This window comes from Palaemon carinicauda, chromosome 6, assembly GCF_036898095.1.
Source record: "Palaemon carinicauda isolate YSFRI2023 chromosome 6, ASM3689809v2, whole genome shotgun sequence".
Lineage (NCBI taxonomy): Eukaryota > Metazoa > Arthropoda > Malacostraca > Decapoda > Palaemonidae > Palaemon > Palaemon carinicauda.
The window spans coordinates 131,109,760-131,129,454 of NC_090730.1; the positions used below are offsets into that span (position 1 = coordinate 131,109,760).

General features: G+C 33.5%; 1 protein-coding gene across 1 annotated transcript; it reads right to left on the reverse strand.

The window, feature by feature from the left end:
- Positions 1-83: 83 nt before the first annotated feature.
- On the reverse strand, positions 84-3,640 carry LOC137643241 (protein FAM200B-like). The gene is made up of 2 exons (XM_068376082.1): positions 3,507-3,640; positions 84-675 (listed from the first exon to the last, which is right to left on the reverse strand). Exons 1-2 carry the CDS (start codon positions 3,638-3,640, stop codon positions 84-86), a joined length of 726 nt encoding a protein of 241 aa, XP_068232183.1.
- Positions 3,641-19,695: the final 16,055 nt, after the last annotated feature.

The window sequence follows — 19,695 nt, forward strand, 5'->3', positions numbered from 1 at the left end:
GTATGTTAGAAGCACGATACTGTTCGAAAAAACTAATATAACACCAGAAACAGCAAAGAACTTATGCCTTGAGGTATTATGCCTCACTGACTCGGGAGTGGAAAACTGGGAATTTTCCTCACTTCTTTTTCTGCTTCACTTCCAAACATTGTTTTTACTATGGCACTACATGCAGGTAGAATCAGAGTCTCTGCTATTGTATGAGGTTTCATGCTTTTAACAACTAACTCTGCAACTAAGTAACTGGCCTCTTGTGCTTTATCAGCAACTTTGACTTTCTTAGAAAGCATCGCACTCTGTTGTTTTTGCTCACTTAAAAGTCCCTCAAAGTACGACCGAGGCTTGTTAGCAAGATGATTATGTTTCGGAGTTAAATGCCTCTTTGATTTACTGGGTATCATTGCTTCATTAGCTAATTTATCACCACAAATAACACATAAAGGCATGGGAGTAACTTCATCACCACACCAGAAGAATCCAAAACTCAAATGATTAATCAAGTAGGAGTGATTTTTCTTGCCTATTTTTGAAGTTGATTTACTTGTTGTTGGAATGGCCAAATCCTTTTCCCTCACAAAACCACTTTCGTCCCTTTCTTCCCCCTCACCACTAACTTCGTGTCTTCTCTTCTTAATGACAAACTTATCCATCGTACGGTATGTTAGAAGCACGATACTGTTCGAAAAAACTAATATAACACCAGAAACAGCAAAGAACTTATGCCTTGAGGTATTATGCCTCACTGACTCGGGAGTGGAAAACTGGGGTTATACAAAGCCGACGAGAACCGAACACGTATCAGATGGGCAACGAGTATAAACAAAGAAAATGTGAGTATAAACAGAGTCGACTGTTACACTTTATTTTTCCAATTTTGTTGTTGTTGTTATTGTTGTTGTTGTTGTTATATTATTATCATTATTTATTATTACTATTACTATTATTATCAGCAATAGTAGTAGTAGTAGTAGTAGTAGTAGTAGTAGTAGTAGTAGTAGTAGTAATAGTAGTTGTTGTTGTTGTTGTTGTATTGTACAAGTATAGAAAAGGAAATATCAACCTCTATTTGCGAGAAATGTTTGAGCATGTAACTTCCTACCTACACTGATAATCATATGAAGACTTTTGAAAAATTTCTTTTTCAAATGTTCATCAAGACAATTTAGCCAAGACAAAATTCATGACAATTTTGCGGCACCCCTAGGCGCTGTCTATGGCACCTCAGGGTGCCACGGCACCCAGTTTGAGAATCACTGCTCTAGAGATTGTTGTTGAATATACGTACTGAGGAGAGACTAAAATTAAAAGAATAGGCATGAGAAGAAGAGTTTTTGGTAAAGAAAGTGAGATTATGCAATGTAAGATGCCACTTTCTCTAAAAAGGAACGTAATTAATCAGATGGTCATGATAGCACTAACTTATGCATCCGAACCGTGGAGCTTCACCAAAGCCTTAGAACTTAAGCTAGTTATATTTCAAAGAGATATGGAAAAAATAATGATGGGAATAACACTAACAGACAGAAAAATAGCAACATGTATACGAGAGCAAACTAAAGTAAAGACTATTATAACAGCATGTCATCATCATGATCATCATCTCTCTCTCTCTATGCCTATTGATGCAAAGGGCCTTGGTTAGATTTTGGCAGTCATCTCTATCTTGAGCTTTTAAATAAATACTTCGCCATTCATCATCTCCAACTTCATGCTTCATAGTTCTCACCCATGTAGCCCTGGGCCTACCAACTCTTCTAGTACCTAGTGGAGCCCAGTTGAAAGTTTGGTGAACTAATCTCTCTTGGGAAGTGCGAAGAGCATGCCCAAACCATCTCCATCAGCCCTTCACCAAGATCTCATCCACATACAGCACTCAAATAATCTCTCATATAGTTTCATTTCTAATCCTGTCCTGCCATTTCACTCCCAATATTCTTATGAGAGCTTTGTTTTCAAATTTACAAAATCTGTTGGTTATTGTTTTATTGTCATACCACGACTCATGTCCATATGTAACACCCATCTCACAAAACTGATATCTAGTCTGATTTCTATGTAAATCCAGGTGATTTAATTTAAAAATTTTACTTAATCTAGCCATTGTTTGATTTCTTTTATTTTTATAACTTTTCATTAAACTCAAATTCCAAAGATCCGATGTTAGAGATCATAGTTCCTAAATATTTAAATGATTCCACCTCATCAATTCTTTTTCCTTCCACTGATATTTCATCTTCCATTGCATATTCTGTTCTCATCAGCTCTATCATTCTTCTATTCATCTTGAGCCCAAACTCGTGTGATATTTCATGCTTACTGGTAAGAAAGCTTTGCAAGTCCTGTGGTGTCATCAGCATACTCTAGGTCAGCTAATTTCCTGTTACCAATCCAGTCCAATCATTCTCCACCATCCCCATCTGTTCTCTGCATTTCAAAATCTAAGAGGAGGATAAAACCAATAGGTGACAATAACATTTCCTTTGAGTACTTCATTGTTCACTGAAAATTCATTTAATAGAACTTCACTAACATCACCTTCTGATTTGCTGTGCTCATGAACAGACTTAATAAAATTTACATACTAAAGTGGAACTTCATAATAACCCAAAACTCTCCACAAAACTGGACAGTACACACTATCAAAGGCTTTTTCATAGTCAACAAATGCCATCAAAAGTGGTTTTCTATGTTCAATACATTGCTGTATCACATGTCTTAAAATGAAAATTCGGTCAGTACATCTAGCTTTTCTAAATCCTGCTTGTGCATCTCTTAGCTTTTCTTCAATCTTTCTCTCTAGACTCTTTAGAATGAGCATACTATGTATCTTTATAATAACTGACATAGGTGTGATGCTTCAGTAAAATAATGCAATCAGTTAGATCTCTTTTTTCGCCATTTTCACAACTACTCCTACCTCCCATTCATCAGGTTTTGCCTCTTCATGCCATATTCTATATAATAATTTTCTAAGTATTCTGGGAATCACTTCATTTTCAGCCAATATCATCTCAGCAGTTATTCCAACGAATCCAGGGGATTTACATTTATTTTAGGTTTTTAATGATAGCTTCTACTTCAAACACACTGAATTCATTCATGGGCACATCAAGGTCTTCCTCAGGTTCAGGTATATCAATCAAATCATTCCCTTCATATCTTCTATTCATGACCTCACTAAAGCGTTCCATCCAACGTTGCCTTTCTTCTTCTTCTGTTAAAACAGATCCCTCTCTTTTTTTTCTATGGGTATATGCTGCTTCTTCTTTGCCCCAGTAGATATTTCATTGAAAATTCTGTGATCAATTCTTACACCATAGCCACTCCCTGGATGCATAGCTTTGTCAGGCTCATCAGCTTTCCTGTGTGAATATTCTCTCCAGTCATTCCTAGCTTTTTTTTTTACTTCACTATCATTCTTTTTATCACTGGACAACTCATTGAAACACTCATTCCACCGACATCAGGCATCATCCTCTTCAGACATTTCCCTATGCTCAGTTTACCTTTTTCGTTCTGAGATCCCTTTGCCCAGGGCCTTTGTCCATGATTCTCTTTCCGATTCGGTAAACGCCACTGCCTGACAATCTGCCGGATGGAGGTTCAAGTCGCACTCAAGCTCGACAGATTCTTGTAGCATCTGGAACCTCGCTATCTTCGCAAGCTACGGATGAGAGATTAGGGAGAGCCTCAAGGCTACCTGCTATGTCATCAGCAGCCACTGCCTGCTCCTTGGTCCTAACTTAGGTGGAGAGATGGTTTGAGCGCTGACTATATGAACATATGGTCAGGCTATGGCATTGTCAGTGTCCTTTGACTCTGCCATTCATACGTAGATTTTAAACCTTTAAAAGCAATAACTGAAATTTTATTCACAATTTATATTACTTCCATCTTTATTTACTATCTTTTTCTTCTTCGCTAAATATATACTAAAAACGAATCTGATGAAAAAACAACAAAACAGAATTCCTGATCAGGTCAGGGACACTTCACATATGTCTTATCAAGCTATGCCCAAATGACTCTCCTACAAGAACTCGGCGACTCTCCAACTTCCCAGCAATATCGTCTTCAACGATCACTTGTCGAACTTCTAATTACAGAGGCAGCACAGGGGATGAGGCATCATAGTTTTCCAGGGAGAATCTCTTTATACAATGAGTTGACTTCGTCCTTCACGAGTTCGAAGAGATTTCCAGTAGGCATGAATAATACGTAAAGAGTCAGGTCAAGGCTTCTGGGTAGATTGGTCCCTTAAAGTATGCATTTAGATTCCTCCACTCCCAATACTTGAGAGGCAAAGCATATTTGCACTTAGCAGCTATTATCTTTTTAATTCAGATACTCCTGTGAGGCTTTATTTATACGTGAACATAATTATGTCTCAGAAACTCCGTGGCCACAATCATATTTTCATATTAACAATTACATATCATATTTACATGAGAGAGAGAGAGAGAGAGAGAGAGAGAGAGAGAGAGAGAGAGAGAGAGAGAGAGAGAGGGGGGGGGGGGGAGGTAAAAACATTATCTTTTCCAGGCAAATAACCATTTTGTCAGGAAACTTAAAGATATTTATAGAATTAACCGAAATTTTTAGAAGCATTACACTTATCAATTTCTTAATATTTCTTTACTGTGGATACAATTTTTCAAATCTGTTTCGTTCCAAGGCAGCTGAGATATTCTTTTTAAGTTTGTTTCATGTTCTGAGAGCTGCGGTAATCTGCTCGAGATTCTGGTAAAATATTCAGTGGGTCGGTGCCTGTGTGAATCTAATTTCTTACTTTGTGTGTGTGGTTGGAGAACTGGCAATATCTGAAATATAATCAGTTAAAATATTTTGTTCTTACGTGATAAAAATGGAATACTACTGACAGGGGTCAATTTACTATCTTGAAAATAACCAAAATATTTCTTTCATTCATTGGTTATGCCAAAAACAGAGAAAGAAATAAAGAGGTTTATCAGCATATTAACAACAGAGCAGCTTTCGTTATTATATCTTAATAAAATTGTCGGAGAAAATTATGACAAAAATTAGCATTGATGAAAGGTGAATGATATACGGAAAAGAAAAACGGTAATGAAAATATTTTAAAGGTTTAATAAAAAAATAAAGATTAAACGAGAAATAAAAAAATATTCAATCTACATTTAGAAATCTTTAATTATGTTGTTAATAAACATAACCACTACGTCAATTTTAACATAATTGAAAAAATATATTATATACAAGGATATATACTTGCATGGTTACAGGAAAAGAATCAGTCACTTTTCTTGGAACAGAACAATGTCAAATTATCATTATTGTTGATATTGTTATCGTTATTGTTAATGATATTGTTAGTATCATTGTTGTTGTTGTTGTTGTTGGTATTATCAGTATTGTTATTGTCATTATAATGATCATTATTGTTATTGTTATCATTTTATCTTTATCATTATCATTATTGTTATTGTTATTATCATTATCAGTATCAGTATAAGTATCAATATCAGTATCATTATCATTATCGTTACCGTTATCGTTATGGTTATTATCGTTATCATTATTATCATTATTATCGTTATCGTTATTATCGTTGTCGTTGTTGTTGTTATTATTATTATTATTATTATTATTATTATTATTATTACTCATAATGAGTATAAAAATGGTTAAGTAAATGCACATTATTTCTGTAGAAATATTTTAAAAAGATAAAAACACAAATAAAGCTTTTGATTATCCATTATAATACATTTTATGATATATTAATACTATTATTATCATTATTATTTTTACCAACACATTAGGAGGCTCTTTTGTTGTCGTTGTTAACAACAACAACAACAACGACAATAATAATAATAATAATAATAATAATAATAATAATAATAATAATAATAATAATAATAATAATAATAATAATAATAATAATAATAATAATCATCATCATCATCATCATCATAAAAACAACAACAATAACAATAATAATAATAATAATAATAGATTATATTAATAATACGTTATTCTTAAAATAAACTTCACAGATACGACAAAGTGACTGTTTCACGCCTGGTTGGGTAGTGAAATATTAAAAACAGCATTAAATATAACTTCGCTTTGGGAAAAAAACGCTGGTCTTGGAATATTTTTGTCCTCTCATTAAACGATATTTTGCAAAGGTTTCCCACCTCTTTTTTGTAAAACAATCAAGCATTCCTAACTGATGTAAGACTCATGTCTATAATGATATTTTTAATTAGTTTTCTTGACTCATTACGAGTAGATAATCCTTTTCGTGTTTGCAGTCATATTAGTTGCTTGAATATATAATTAATATTAAATTGAATAATCAGACAATTTCCAGCTTGATTTTATTGCGGGGGTCAATTCTTACGAGAAATGACCATCTTATGGAAATTTCAGAAACAGGCATATTAAAAATTTTTTAAACTATCAGGACAATAATACCAGAACTCCGACTGACCCAAAAATTGTCAAAGGAACATTACCATAACGCCCCCCCCCCAAAAAAAAAAAAAAAAAAAAAAAAAAAAAAAACTACCTACCTACCTATCTACCTACCTAACGCTGACTTAAAGCTAATGTACACAACCTTCGCGTAAATAATTTCTAATTGAACGTTGCTCACAACAAACTTTATCACAAATAGCAAATAGGATTAAAGCGGCAGCATTGCTAGAGAAAAAATTGCCACTAGTTGGTAAACTTGAATCTGTATGCTTCGACGTTCATGGTGATATTCAGGATCATACTTTTGTATTTATTTATTTATAGAATTAAAGATTAGAGATAGAAATAAGAAGAGTACTTAATAAGAGTTTAAAGCAGAGGGAAAGAATTATTCCCTTTAATGGAGTCTGTTAAACAAATCCAAGAGCGATGTTAGATAAGTTTCTAAAAATACCATTAAAAATTCTTATTGTTTTTAACATCTTTCGAGTGCTAATGTTCCTGCATAGAATCATAAGCCTACTGTATCGTGCTTTGTAACCTTTTCTATTCAGAGCGGATAATAAAAGAGACACGTTTATAGATATTTCATGGAAGATATATACAACAAAGACCACGAGCAAGACTACCAGCACTAATGAAATTACCCCACCCACCCCCCACCCCCCAAAAACAAGGGGCTGCAGGTACACTATTTTCATCGTTGTTTGCCATTCTGAACATCTTGTAGATTTTGATTCTAAACACTGTATTTAGATGCGAATGAAATCCTAGCGATCTTTTCCGTGGTGGGCACCCGGTAATACAGATAAGAATGAGACTCCCAAATTAATCTTAGCAGTAGTATTGGTGTGAATTTATAAATTAGGGTTATAGAGCCCAGTGCTTGGGCAATTCAGCTCCCAGGTTTAACTTGGCTAATGTCTCGTTGTTGCACTATTAAGTAAAACTTGAAAAAGGGTGAAAAGAACGGATCCATGAACAGCGGTACAGTGAAGGACAGCAGTAAGATTACTTCACCGCTAATTCAAGAAGGATGCTAACAAAAATGATCAAGGGAAACGAAGACAAGCGAAGATTGTATTACCAATTCACTGGTTTTCGGAAGACGCAAGCTAACATCACAATGGGGGTTACGTGGGTCTGATATAACCCTGGGGAAAGAGGTCTTCTTTTCGAGCTAGTGGAACTGGTTTTGAGATTCTGTGGAGTTTCATGAAAAATTATCCTCACATTTCAAAATCCATCTAGAAATTATCATTAATTAATTTCAGGGTTTATATTTTCAAAATATCTTTCTTAATTTTGAAATATCAATACATTCTTGTTTCCCTCTTATATTGTTATTGTACAAGCGTACATGATGAAATTAATTCCATTGTCAGACTTCTGGCACCTATAAAATAATACCCGAAACATTATACATACATACATATATATATATATATATATATATATATATATATATATATATATATATCTGTGTGTGCGCGCGCGTGCGTATTTGTAAATATAAACCGCAAATAGGCTATATTATGAATTCAACCTTGCAAATAAATATCTACTCGGAATTCTTTTATGATAAATGCTTCTGGCAAGGTCAGAACTGCAATAGACTACCAATAAAACATTAAGAGATCTCTAAGTTCATTCCAATTCTACTGTACATTTACCTGTCGAAATCTGGATCTGTTCTTGAAATTAACCCATATCCACACGTGACTATCTAAAATAATCATTTGTTACTAAGAGAAGTAACTTTAATAGATGTAAATATTAACCACAAATAAGATTTAATGTCGAATTCATCCTTGGGAATATATGTCCACTGATTGATATTTACATATATCAATTAAAGACACGAGTGTTAGTGATAAATAATTATAAAAATAGCTAATATTGCAAACACATCCATTAGCTAACATTATGGAGATGTCTTAATTTTAATTCTAAGTACAGATTTCTGATTTTGACAGGAATAAGTAGAGTGGACTTAGAGTTTACTAATATCATTGTTGATGGGTCATTGGTGGTCAACTGCTAGGATTGTTACAAATCAAATGATTACGGTTCGAGATCTTACCCTGCCAGAAGCATTTATCCTAAATGAGTTTTTATTGTATACATGCACACACACACACACACACACATATATATATATATATATATATATATATATATATATATATATATGTTTGCATATATACATATATATATATATATATATATATATATATATATATATATCTGTGTGTGTATGTATGTATGTGTATATATACTGTATATATATACACATATATATATATATATATAAATATGTATATATACATATATATATATATATATATATATATATATATATGTGTGTGTGTGTGTGTGTGTGTATGTATGTATAATTTATTATATATGAGAAGATATATGTGTTACGTCACAACGTTATACAGTATATCAAGTGTGTTGTACTGTGAGAGAGAGAGAGAGAGAGAGAGAGAGAGAGAGAGAGAGAGAGAGAGAGAGAGAGAGAGAGAGAGAGAGCAGCATAGGGGGATTTGAATTGTGAGCGAAATTATATTCACCAAGAATGGTGAATATAATGGTGCAACCGTATGTTACTAGGAATCGTTACGGCAAACTGCAGGGGATAATGATTTCTATTATGTAGTTACAGAAACATACCTAGTTCCCTTCCTTTCATCCCTTTTGTGATTAGGTGAATAAATTGTTGGGCTGGTATCACAGGTCAGTGGTTCAGATCCTGACATTTTACCCTCTGCAGTCAACCGGCTTAGATTCAAAGTTCATTCTGTAACTTATCTAATTTTGTAATTAAATGTAGTTATTGTCAACATAGGTCAGTAGGTTAACTCTCCAAAATGGGGTCTGCCTTAACTCTATTCTCTATAACAACAACAACAACAACAACAACAACAATAATAATAACAAATTATCATCATCATCATCATCTGTAAATCCGCTGAGGACGCCAAAAATATCAAACATGAGTTTGAAAAAATAAGAGGGAATACATGGGGTAAAAAAAAATAAAAAGGTTATGTTGATTACGAAATGCTGAAGGCAATTTATCCTTTTCCATAAATTAGCAAAACTCCGGAAATTGGTCCAATCTTTTTTTTTTATATGAATTCAAGTAACGAGTGGGGTCGTTTAAACAATAAAAATGTAACAGGTAGCAGAAGTTTCATGTTTTTGACATTTCGTTTAAATTAAAGAACTTACATTTTTTAAACAAAATCTCAAGATGCTGTTCAGAAGATGGATATCATATTGCCTGAAAACTACTCCATTGAGCAAAGAAATGTTTTATATGTCAGTGGTCTACCAATGAAGATCTTATTTCCTTCCTTTGTGGATTATTTTAGGATTCCTTCGCAGCAGTGTCGCGATCAATTTAGCTCGAGTGTAGATTTACCTAAAATTCTTTTTAATTATGCCTTCCAGACACCTTAAAAAAATCATTCAAACGTTTCCAAAATAATTACTGGATTATTATTATTATTATTATTTTTATTATTATTATTAATATTATTATTATTATTATTATTATTATTATTATTATTTGCTAAGCTACAACCCTAATTGGAAAAGCAGTATGCTATAAGCCCAGGGGCCCCAAAAGGGAAAATAGGCCAGTAAGGAAAGGAAACAAGGAAAAAGTAAATATTTCAAGAACAGTAACAACACTAAAATAAATACTTTCCATATAAACTATAAAAACTTTAACAAAACAAGAGAAAGCGAAATTAGACAGAAAAGTGTGCTCGAGTGTACACTCAAGCAAGAGAACTCTAGCCCAAGACAGAGGAAGAAAATGGTACAGAGGCTTATAACTCATCTGTTCAATGAGTGAGATGGAGCATTAAAAAGACAACTAGGATTATCCAATAACTGACGGTGATGTCAAACTCACAAAGGTAATTCGATGACAAGGAATTTTCATAATTCTATAAATAGAGACGTCAAGATTTACAATTTCTGACATTTAGAGATTAACCTGCAATATCTTAAGAAGTTCTCTTTACTAAATATAATAATATACGATTTGATTGGAAAAAAAATCCCAAGTGAAACCTCATGAAATATGTTATTTACCCAAACTCCTCTTGTATGTGACACTAATAAAAACATTATTAATTCATGGCAAGCACACGGTAGGCGAAACAAAACACGATACGATAAATCAAATTAGGTACTCGGGTGGAAATGATGCTAAGTATATAATTACATTGTTGAAGTTATTCCTAGCAAAAGAAAACTGGTGGTATTAACACAGCAACGGCGATAGTTATAAAAACGACCACTGTTTATTGATGATGAAAGCTGCAATAAACATAATTATTAACTTTGTGATAACGGTAATGACCATTGCCGCAACAAAGGATACGCAATTAATCGTGGCTTCTGTTGCAAAGTTGCAGCGAATAAAATACTATGATTCACGATCTTGTACGCAGTACAGGATTCTGAATAATAGTATTTTGTTTAATGCTAACTTAGTGGAACGTTTTTCATCTATAATAAAAAAAAAAAATAAAAATGAAGACATACTCGTGCCGTACGCACGTAGGCTCGAAAAAAGGTTGCATGTTTGGCATACCTGGGTATATAGCATGAAAGTTGACCAAATATCTCGGCTTTTAATTCTCTTTCTTAATGCCAATTATTCATTGGCATTTGATATATTTGGCGTAGTTTACCGCATACTCGTTTGGCACCAATGAGCCTGGTTCTTGTAACACCAGATAGTTTTAAATCAGAAAATTCAATATTTGTGTCTGAAGGTAATACGTGAAACAAAGATACATACGTGACAAAATTCTTACTCTTCTTGCATCAATGTATGGTGCTGCAAATGTACAAAAGGGGATTTAGAGCCCTTTTCAATTTTCTAAGATTTTTAGCACTGGCTGTTCGAAATTTAATACCTTTTCTGCAGCTACATATACACAAACACACACATAGACACACACGCACGCGCGCGCACACACACACACACACACACACACACAAAAGGGGACCAAACTTTCATCTTTTTTATTTTAAATAACTTTGGTGACCCTACTAGCCTTCGACATGAGCTAGCTTTACGCTCACGTTTTCACAAATCACGAGAATAGAGGTTTTCATATGAATTTTCTTGACCTTTCTATAAATCCCTTTGACATTAATCCTTGACATAGCATGTCCTCTGCTATGATGCCTGTTCTGCAACACTATATTACTTCGTAATGTCTATTTAAGTCGGCATGAAAGGGCATGTGAAAGTCTGGCCCTTTAATAACTATATGTGTGAATGCAAATACCACCAAGGAATAATCCTGCACGGGTTCGTGTTTTCAGATATAATAACAATAATAATGGTGAAGACTGGAGAGGATTTCCATGAAAACGAAATAAAGAGAAAACTTTATAGTTATTGAATGATATTCCTTTTAACCTTCTTTTACTAGATTAATAACTACATAAGCATTTTCATTTATTATGAAATGGGTACTTAGAAAGCATAAATAAAATTAAAAAATATGTTACAGACTATGAATCACAGCGAGTTATACGAAACCCTTATCTAAAGCATTCCACTTCCATAATCAGCGTCTGTTCATAAATGGCACATTGACCTTTCAATTAAGACAGGGTCAACTCTCTAATATCTATGTAAAGTCTAAAAAAATTTAATATACTTATTAGTCCAAATGATGATAAGGAAGATTATTGATGATGATGATGGTGAGGCAATAAAACGTGACACGAATTGGTGATATCAAGTGTTTATTAAGTTTTGCTAACCTGGGATAGGCAGTCTTTTATTACATTTTTGTATAAGGCTGGACCTTGAAAAAATAAAACAATAAAAACGAAAACATGCGAGATGAAATCAATATTAACCAACGCATAAGAAACAAAATAAACATCTTTCAGCCGCGTATCATAGAATTTAATATAAATTTACTTAAGGTTTAGAGAAATCATTTCTCGTGACGAGACGAATGTATTAACAGATATAAATAAAACTACGCCAATTTTCGAACATGAATTTATTGCATACTGTGAAAATCGAAATTAAGTCTTTGATTTAATGATCTCATATAAATGATACGTGTTACTAATGAAAGGCATCCAAAAAGGAAAAAATGCCAAGCCCTATGAAAAATTAGCCATAATTACCTTCCTAGAAAAAAAGGTCTATTTACCGTGAACCATACGTAAGACATTGATCACAGTTAGGCCCAAAAGGATCCAAAATAACAGAGAATATCATGAGGAAGCTATGACCTTCCAACGACTGGGATGGCTTCGTCATGTTTGATTTTCTAACAATATACAACTTGACAGCCGTAAATACTCAGCGTATTTTTAATTATTTCGACCTTCTTTTATCAGGAATAGTTTTTAAACGTGGACGTAATATATCTCTTATATATTAAGTAAAGAATTCGATCAAAATCTCCCTCTCCTGGAAATTTTACTAATTTTCAATACAAGCTGCTTCTTCCCGATTACTGTCTCATTTAATGTAACGACTAACGCGTTTGTAAGTTTCTGATAAATAAAAGACAGTAAATTTTTCTTTGACTCAACTGTGCCAAACAAATCTTAATGACTATTCGACTCATATAGATAACAAATAAAATTAAAAAAATACAAATTAATACCGTTAAAGCAAGCGAGAAAAGTAAACAATGAACCAAGAAAGATTACTTTTCATATGCCCTGAATATTACGTTACATATAAACCACATTTTTCTAATACTTCTTTTCTAAACAATACTACCTTGTTATCATGCGATATATTAAACTAAATATGGGAACGGCCGGTTATTTGAACAGGGATACAATAAACAATGATGGTCATCACCGCAGGTAGATGAGGTATGATAACACTACGATAATCTTTTTTTTTTTCTCTTTCATTGGGGCTGCAGATCGCATAATAATTTGAGTCATTTATCATAATCAAAGTTCAAAGTGTTCACGACCTTTGACGTGCGGGTTTCCACCTTCACGTAACATGATATACTTTTCGTTAGGCTAGTGGTTCTCAACTTGTTCCAGGCCATGAACGACCAGCCCAATTAAAAGCATATCTTAGATTTACCATTTTTGTGCAAGGATAAATTTGGAAACTTAGCGACTCAAAATAGTGCTACTTTGTAACTACTACTTAAAGATTGCCAATTCATTTATGAAATAAGAATAAAAAAGTATAAAAAAAATAGCCAATTAATTATCATTATAAAATGTTTCATACTCCATATCTAATAAATAATATGCACTTACTGTATTTCCAGTTTGTTACCAAATTTGGTGGACGTCCTACAGACCACCAAAGAACTCATAATGGACCGCTAGGTGAGATCCTACTAGTTTAAGCAATATATAAATAATTCATATTCAAAATTGTGAAGACTTTATAGCAATATTTTCGTCGTACGGGACATTTTCGGAGTTCGGGTACTCTTAATTTTCGTTTTATTTGTAATTTTGTATGCAATTTATTAACGAATATCCCAGGTATAATGTAGAGCAAGTGACTCTCTCTCTCTCTCTCTCTCTCTCTCTCTCTCTCTCTCTCTCTCTCTCTCTCTCTCTCTCTCTCTCTCTCTCTATACATATACATATACATATACATATACATATATATATATATATATATATATATATATATATATATATATATATATATATATGTATGTATGTATATATGTATAGTATTAATAATGAAAACTCTGCTGAGGCAAAGAAGAAATGCAAATACTCATCAAAAAGAGAGATGGATATGTTATAACAATAGAAGATAAAGAAACCCAACGTTGGATGGAACACTTTAGTGAGGTCATGAATAGGAGATACGGAGGGAATAATTTGATTGACAGGTCTGAACCTGAGGAGGACCTTGATGTGCCGCTGAATGAATTCAGTGTGTTTGAAGTCGAAGTTGTCATTAAAATAGAGATGGAAAGCTCCTTGATACAGTGGAGTAAGTGCTGAGATGAAATTGGCGAAAATGAAGCGACTTACAGAATACTTACAAGATTATTTTGCAGAACGTGGCATGAAAAGGCAAAACCTGATGAATGGAAGCTAGGAGTGTTTGGGAAAATGGTAAAAATAAGGAGATCTGACTGATTGCAATAACTACACTCATCACACTTACGTCAATTGTCATGGAAATATCTAGAATGCTTATTCTAAAGAAACTAAAGAGAAAGATTCATGAAAAGCTGAGAGATGGTAGAAGTTGAATTGACAAAATTTTTCATTTTAAAACATGAGGTACAGCAATGTGCAGAATATAAAAATCCAATTTTGATGCCATTTCTGTCCTATGAATAAGCCTTTGACAGTGTGCACAGGCCAATTTTGTGGAGAGTCCTGCGTTATTAAGGAATTCGTCTTAAATGTGTAAATTTGATTACTAAGTCTGTTCATGAGCATAGCAAGTGCAAAGGTAATGTTAGTGGACTGCTATCAAACCAAATTCCAGTGAATAGTGGAGTACTCAAAGGTAATGTGTTGTCACCTATGCTGTGTATCCTCCTCATGGACTTTATAATGCGTAGAACAGTTGCGGATAGTAGAGAGAGATTGGACTAGATTGGTAACAGGAAATTAGGTGACCTGGAGTATGCAGATAACACTGTCCTTATAAGCAGAACACCACAAGACTTGCAAAGTCTGCTAACCAGATTGCACGAAATATCGCATTAGGTTGGACTCCAGATAAATAGAAGAAAGAGAGACAATGAGAATGGGATATGCAATGGAAGATGAAAAATCATTGGAAGGAGAAAGGAATAATAAGGTGGAAACATTTAAATATTTAGGAACTATAATCTCTAATACAGGATCTTTGGAATTTGAATTTAATGAAAGATTGAAAAAAGCAAATCAGACAATTGCTAAGTTAAGTGAAAATTAGAAATCAAATCGCCTGAAATTACATATAAAATCAGACTATATATCTTTAGTGAGATTGATGATACTCTATGGACATGAGTCGTGGTATGACAATGAAACAATATCAAAAAGATTGTGTAGATTAGAGAATAAAGCCCTCAGAAGAACATTGTTAGTTAAATGGCAGGACAGGATTCGAGATGAGACTATAAGAAAGATCACCCGAGTGCCATATGGGGACGAGATCATGTTAAGGGGTAGATGGCGATGGTTTGGAGATGGTTTGGCACGATCTTAACACTCCCCAGAGAGATTAGTTCACTATACGTTAAAATGGGCTCCATAATGTACTAGAAGAGTTGGAAGAGCTAGGCCTACATGGCTGAGGTCTATGATACGCGAAGTAACAGATGAAGAATGGAGAAGTATTGATTTAGAAGCTCAAGATAGAGATAACTGGTGAAATCTGAGGCCCTTGGCGTAAGTAGGCGTAGGAGAGATGATGATGAGTATATATATATATATATATATATATATATATATATATATATATATATATATATATATATATTATATATATATATACACATATATATATATATATATATATATATATATATATATATATATAGATAGATAGATAGATGGAAAGATATATATATATATATATATATATATATATATATATATATATATATGTGTGTGTGTGTGTGTGTGTGTGTGTGCGTGTGTGTGGTACTTGGCATGTTACTCTACGTTTAAAATGTATAAACAATGTCTTGGAGGCGTTCAAACGTCCAAGATATTTTCTCTCCCGACAGACTGTCCTCCGGATAGTTTTCGAGAATTACATGAAAATTGCATTTAATTAGACTCTCCATATATTATGTGGTTTCGATTTACTTTGCGAACCTTCTTCAGGACTACATATAACGATGCAAGTACACTTTAATATAAAGGCATTGTTGATGAAAATTTTAATACAAAAATATTTGAAAACTCAGGAACTAATCAACAAATATTGATAAATAAAAATTTTAGCAATATAATAAAAAAAGAAAGGTAACTATGAAACTTTAAGATAAATTTTTAAATACGTAAATGATTTTTTCACAAGATTTCACAAAACATCATGAAGCTTACGATTAAATTTTTTTCTTTTTAGCCAGATTGTAAAGCTTACACACTCCCTCAGAAATTAGGCTTGCGGTTTGCATTGATCCCTGACTCGATTCCATTTGGAGCGGCGTCTTTCCTTATGGCAAATTGTGGTCTTGATGCCTCTGAATCTTCTTTGCAATGAAAATAGTTTCTGCACTCCCATCCATTTGGTTTTCCTCTGAAGATGAGGGTGAGAGAGAGGGAGTACGCATACCCTGGGAGAGGGGGGGGGAGGGTACCGCGAAAAGTACACTCGGAAAACTAACACTCCCGCATTATGCAGAACCACTGGGGTGTAGTTAGAAAAAGGGGAAGGGATGGGAAGGGTTTAAACTGAGTGAGTGTGTGCTTGTCTATTTGAATATTTAGACGTAATTTTTGACAGCTCGGTTATACTAATATCTAATAGTAGGCAACAGATATAAATCGCTCTTCCATTCTTTATACATCAGTGATTTAAATTGTTAAAATTAAAAGATAATATCTAAATACAAATAGACTTAGCGGCCCCTTCACTTATCCACAGCTACAAAGAAAACATCTTTAAAAACATTTCTTTTTCATAGGAACATTTTTACAAAGGAAATATAAATGAAAGTACAAAAGAAAACAACTAAATCAGATGTGCAACTATCAGCCCATCAATGTGAAATTGCAGACAAACCCAACTCTCTCTCTCTCTCTCTCTCTCTCTCTCTCTCTCTCTCTCTCTCTCTCCTCTCTGGGCGCGACTTACTCCCTCGGCAAACAAGACGTTCTTCTGTATATATTTGTGCTGCTGGGGAATCGACGGCTCTGCTATTTGACCAGCATTTCGATAAATAATGGGTCTGAGGACTTTGTCTCTGGTGAGGGAATTAAAGAGACTTCGAAAATTAACTATTCTTTTTCTCGAATCCACTCCAAACCCTCCTCCAGGGTTGACAGTTATTATTATTATTATTATTATTATTATTATTATTATTATTATTATTATCAAAAGTTAATCTACAACACTAGTTGGAAAACAAAAAGTTATAAGCCCAAGGGCTCCAACAGGAAAAATAGCCCAATGAGGAAGCAAACACGGAAAGAATTAAACTACCAAAGAAGTAATATACAATCAAAATGAAATATTTCAATAACAGTAACAACATTAAACTACATCTTTCATGTATAAACTATAAAAACTCCAAAAAACTAGAGGAAGAAGAACAAGATAGAAAAGCATGACCGCGTGTATCACCAAGAAAGAGAACTCTACCCCACGACAGTGGACTGTCATGGTACAGAGGCTATGGCACTATCAAAAACTAGAGAACAATGGTTTGATTGTGGAGTATCCTCCTAGAAAAGTTGATTCACATAGCTAAAAAGTCTCTTCTATCCTTACCAAGAGGAAAGTAGCCAATGAACCATAACATTGCAATAATTAACTACTCGAGCAAAGAAGAATATTTTGGTAAGCTGTGTTGTCAAGTGTAATCGGTGTATGTGTAGGCAAAGTTGAAATGAGCCGCTATATAGACGAATTGTTTATCGAATCTGGACCTCTAAATAATTCGAAGCTTGATACATGGTGTTTACCTTGTGTAACTCTATGCAAGTTACAATAATCTTTCTTTAAAATATATAAATAGGTAAGTTGTCTATATAACTTAGATTTGGATTCGAATAAGTTTTATTATTTCCTGACAAAAAACAAAAAAGTTATGCTGTTATTGATATGTGCACATAAAAAGTTCTCAATTTACATTACCTCATTGTAAGTTCTATTTTTTTTTTCTTATGGCCTTGAATGATTTTACATTCTTCTCTCCTAAATATTTAGATTCTTGGATAGCTTTAGTATGATTTCAAATTATCAGATGTTTTGATTGCTAAAGATGAGCATTACACTTTAAAAAGTTTACATAATCTTTATAAACCCTACAGAACACTATACGAACACTGGTAATTAAGGCAGCTGTAAGGGCGAATGACAAACTTGAATTATATATCTCAAGGTATGGAGGGAAATATTTTCGACGAAAATATTGCAAACCCAATAATTTTCAGTAGGGATCGGTGGCGAAAATGGTATTGAAAGATCACTGTTTGTCAGCCAATCAAGAGAATTGCATGTTGAACTAGATCTATAACATGCCAAAATTTTTACCATAGCAATCTTGAAATAATGTTGTGGACCATTTTACGATAATACCTCAAAGTACACCATTTGAATTAAGTGCAAAACGATCCTTCGAGTTCTCCTTCAAGTTTCTCATAGTAGAAGGGAAGTTGTTTTACACTTAACTCAAAATCTATTAGTTCTGTGTTTCAGTAAGCAGGAGAATTCAGTGAACTATAAAATTAACTATTATATATTGCTTTATAAATATAATTATGAATAAATATAGGTGGGTAAAACGCACTCATGGTAGAGATTACTATTGCAATAATACATGAAATAATTGTTACTGCTATCTTGGCATTTAAAAAGTTGTATATTGGACCTATTGTTTTTTTTTTCTGTGTGAGAGAGAGAGAGAGAGAGAGAGAGAGAGAGAGAGGAGAGGAGAGAGAGAGAGAGAGAGAGAGAGAGAGAGAGAGAGAGTAAACAATTTGAAGAGATTGCCTAAACATTGTACTTAAAGAACAAATGAAAAGTAGAGATCGAGAGGGAAAAATACATATAAGAGGGAACAAAAAGTCGAGAGGATTTGAGGGAAGGGAAAAACACTGATCCCAAATGGGATTTCCCGGATTTCTACGTATCTTGGGGGACGACGAAAAAAAAAAAAAAAAACTTTCCCCTTATTCCCTTGAGGCGAAGGGTAGTTACCTGTTTACATAACAGACAAGGTATATCAAGAACTTTATCCCCTCAAAAAACTGTTTCATTGCAAAACAGAACTATTTTTAGTTCTCACTATGACTTTTCAGTATTTAGTCTGTATTAAATCACATACATAAATACATAATAATTCATTTTTTTCATCACTGAACACTTTACAAATCGGAGTTGGCTCTATATAAAATTAAAATAATAAGTCATGGCAAAGTTTATCCGTCAACCTTGTGCAGAGAAGCTCCACAGCATCCTTTATTCACACCTTCCTTTATCAGTCTCTTCTTTCCACCATTACAAGATTCATTCCATATTTCACATGCAGCCAGGTAGAATATTTC

Bases quoted from the DNA above. Each gene is read 5' to 3' on its own strand.
- LOC137643241 (XM_068376082.1), bottom strand. From the start codon at position 3,640: ATGCTACAAGAATCTGTCGAGCTTGAGTGCGACTTGAACCTCCATCCG. The intron at 676-3,506 runs GTAAACTGAGCA...TTTTTCGAACAG, and splicing joins GGGATCTCAGAACGAAAAAG to TATCGTGCTTCTAACATACC.